This window comes from Etheostoma spectabile, chromosome 8 (assembly GCF_008692095.1).
Source record: "Etheostoma spectabile isolate EspeVRDwgs_2016 chromosome 8, UIUC_Espe_1.0, whole genome shotgun sequence".
NCBI classification, from domain to species: Eukaryota; Metazoa; Chordata; class Actinopteri; order Perciformes; family Percidae; genus Etheostoma; species Etheostoma spectabile.
The window spans coordinates 14,121,533-14,125,574 of record NC_045740.1 but is presented as its reverse complement, the minus strand read 5'-3'; the positions used below and the strand labels follow the sequence as shown (position 1 = coordinate 14,125,574).

At 39.4% G+C, this 4,042-nt stretch overlaps 1 protein-coding gene across 17 annotated transcripts in view; it reads right to left on the bottom strand.

Moving 5' to 3' along the window:
- myo9ab (myosin IXAb) overlaps positions 1–4,042 on the bottom strand; it is a 157,329-nt gene that overhangs the window by 45,029 nt on the left and 108,258 nt on the right. For all 17 annotated transcript variants that reach the window (XM_032523971.1, XM_032523974.1, XM_032523976.1 and 14 more), the window contains one exon: positions 2,563–2,697. In XM_032523971.1, coding sequence (XP_032379862.1) covers positions 2,563–2,697 — 135 coding nt within the window. The remainder of the gene's footprint in view (positions 1–2,562; positions 2,698–4,042) is intronic.

Here is a 4,042-nt window from a genome sequence, read left to right as displayed (position 1 = left end):
CCCCCCCCCCCTCCCCTCCCCTCCCATCTGCTCAGGGCGCTGGTCCAGCACTGGCAGCCCACTCACTGATGTCTCTCCATTTGTACATGAATAGGTCCTGAGCATGTGTGTATATTTCAGGCCTATGTGTAGTGATTTAAAAAACAACAAGAAAAAACAACAACTGTTGAGTGTCAATTGTAATTTCCCCACTGGGGATAAATAAACAGTATAAATTATTAAATTATTAATGTCCAGCCAGGGACAACAGCTCCTGGCTCCTTACAGTTTACAACATGGGATATGGTTATACTGTTCATGTATGTATGTATACAAATTAGACTGACTACTGTAATTTCATTTCTATGTTTAAATGGATGAATAAGTAAACATGACAGATAAAAAAAAGTTTTTTACTTTAATCTAAGAAGGAGGTTTTAAGTTTTTCAGCAGAAGCGCTTAATTTCTTCATATATGCTATATATATATATTAAGAATTTGTTTCTATTGTTTACCTTTGGTCAGTTATTTTAACTTTGTCCTTGTATGACCATCAGCTTCAGTGGAAAATCTAGATTTCTAAAATTAAAGCCCCAGAGGGCTTAACTGTAAATCTGAGTTCACAAAACCTTGTTATTACATGTTACATTTTGCTCTGTGTGTGTTTGTGTGTGTGTGTGTGTGTGTGTGTGTGTGTGTAGACCCTGAGGGCTAACTGTCAGAAACAGATAACAGAACCATTAGTGCATCAGCAGTCTGTGATCTTCATTGAGGCTGAAGGGACAAGATTGCGCTCGTTTACTAAAACACTGCTCTTTTTTCCACTCTGTTCCTCTTCTCATCCAGCCCACAGCGATGGGTCCGCCTGCTAAGTTGCCACGACCTATCAGAACTCAGTATGACAGAGACGAAAGCCGACAGCTTCTGTGACACAGTACAACTGATTAAGACTTGTTCTCTCCCCCCAACATCTCTCTCTCTCTCTCTCTCTCTCATTTTGGGAAAACAAAACATGCATGGTTTTGGCAATGTGTATCTGAATAAACGAGCATAATGAATACATAACAAAGCTGGTCAGGGATTAGTGGTTCAGTAATAGTCCTTTTGAGTGGAAGAGAGAGAGAGGGTAGTTATGACGCTGACATCTCTCTCATCACCACAGCAGTTACAACGAGAAGAAACAGTGATGAAATTACACCAGAAAAGAAGTAAACAACAGGGAGAGTGGGGCTATTCGGAAGCATAAAGACTAAACAAAAACAAACAAATCCAGTGAGAGAAAATGTACAAAAAGCTAACGGGCTGGCCGGTGCTAGCAGCATTTAGCTGTCAGGAAACATGCAGCTCTGCTTGACTTCTGCACTCTAACCAGCCTGTCATCCTCTTCTGGTCATGCAGCACTTCCTCTGAGCTTTTACTTTAATTGATGTGCATGCTAACTTAACCTAATTACAGCAGCTTGTACTAAAATGTCAGGGGGAAAGTGGCTGTCCAGCACAAAGCGATCATACAGTATAAGGGAATATACAACTTGCAAAGACTGGTTTCTTGTATAAGTGAATGGTCTGGTAACATTAGTCTGGAGCCACTGACCTAATGACTATTTGTGCATGATAAAAGGGGTTTCCAAGCCAAGCGCTAAATATATATACTTTACCTTGTAGCTTTCATTTATGCATTTGACAATTCTGCTACTGAGAAATGTATGTTTCTTATATTCATAGTTACTATACACATATATTATAGGATTGGCACCTCAGAATGACAAGAGTCTTGTTGAGGGTTGCTAAGGCTACCAACCTACACATTATCAGCCTGTAGTGATTGGAAAGAATTACGTTAAATGTAGACATTAAATATATATAATAAATACAAAAAGCAGGTTGAGCGGTTGAGAAATCATTTGATCATCATAGCAGTGACGAAGCCATGTTTTCATTTGTCATTGAAAAGCTAGAAAGACAACTGTCACAAATCATTTTCCATGATTGTATTCTGTCAATAAAAGCAGAAATACTCTCTTCCTCCCTTTAGTAAAGACGTTAAAGTCTAACTCCTGTCCTCAGCTTTTATTGAAAGCGCTAGAGATCAAATGAAACAACCAAGATGTGTGAAAATCCTCTTAGAAAACATGGACAGCATTACAAAAGCAGCTCCTCTCTCACAGTGTGTTAAACCATATTGTACTGCGCTCAGAGCTCACCACTGAAGAGGAAGTCATCTATTTTTTAACCAGTTTGACGTAACAGCAGTCAGTCAGGAGGGCCTATTCATTCCTCCATCAGTTGGCCCATCAATCAAAAGCATAAGGGCGTGTTTAGAGGCGTGTATCAGCAACAATAATGTGACGGCAGTGCATAAACTCACATCATCACGATACCAAGACACACTGTAGCAGATCACGTATGAATGTTTGAGTGTTGCCAACATTGCCATAGAGGCAGTAAAACACAAAATGCAATGAGGTGTTATCAGCAGCAGCAACAATGATCATTGTCTGGATGGTGGAGAGGGAGAGGGAAAGGGAGAGCAAAAGGGAGAGGAGAGGAGAGGAGAGGAGGGGAGAGGAGGAGATAACTCTACCTGCTCTAATTTGAAGATGTGTTGGTTGAAGTAGTGCTGCAGTCGTTCGTTGGCGAAGTTGATGCAGAACTGTTCAAAGCTGTTGTTCTCATAATCCTCAAAACCAAATATGTCCAAGACTCCTATCGACAGAATCTGTTGAAAAAGACAGTTTAGTTTCTTTCTGTATTTTACACATTTATGGGATCAGGATATGAAAACAAATATCCTGTCTGACTGTTTATTATTTAGAGATATTTACTTATATTGTGTTTATTTGTTAAAACACATTCTTTAAAGCTCCAGTGACTCAGTTGGAGTATCAGTAAGATTCATGACATCATAGACTATTATTATGCACCATCTGAAGGAGGCGTCCACTCAAAGACTGCCTTTCATTAGGAAATGGACTGTAAAAGCTGTTTCCAATTTAGTTTAATTTAATTCAGCAGTATTTTATTTCTCTCTGAAGGGCAATTCTTTTAAAACATACATGAGCACACACACATATAGAGCTGCATATCTCTCTCATTTCTCTCTATACTACATTTTTTGTATTTTTTATACCTTTTTTGTAAGCTGCTGAAAACAGCTGCTGGAATACTTCAATTTCCTTGCGGGAGTCATCCCAAAAGAATCAGTAAAGAGAAGTCTAAGTCTATATTTTTACTGTTATCTGTACATAACAATGACCTTGACAGAAAGTGCAACCTCATCGACCCCTTGACATACACACACACACAATGTCAGTGCCAAGGGAGGCGCACACACACACTGCACTGGGACAGCAGAGGACCAAAGGGGGTAAACTGAGCTGTGGGGAACGTGATGCCATCTGCCCAAATGTTCTTGACACACACACACACACACACACACACACACACACACAGAATTATCGTTTTTCTAATCCTTTAGAGGAATTACAAGTTTGATTTGCTAGCTGCCTCTCCAACACACACACACACACACACACACACCCACACACACAAACACACACACACACACACACACACACACACACACACACACACACACACACAGCGAGAAGAGAGGAGAGGAGGAGATAACACTCTACCTGCTCCAATTTGAAGATGTTTAGCTTTACTAAACAGTAGTTAAACTGTTTAAGTGACCTGCAGCCCTAATTAATCATTATTTACACAAGGTTTTCCTGTTATGTCAAAATGTTTCTTTTGAACAGAAAAATCTTTTTTCATCTCACATCTCGTCTATGAGTTCAGCCTGAATAATCTTTTGAACTAGTGGAGGTGTAGTTTAGCAGGCAGCTTAATGTAAGTGAATTGGTGTACGTCTTTACTATGTGGTTAAATGTGAAATGTAAATCTTATTCTGAGTAGGAAGTGCTGAAATAGAAACCCACTAACACCTCTTATTTGAACGTTACAAGAATAGAATATAACAGATTTTACCCTCCGACAATGAGGAAAATTGTCTTGTGGCAGTTACAGTTTTCTGCTTTACACACATTTTGCAATTCAAA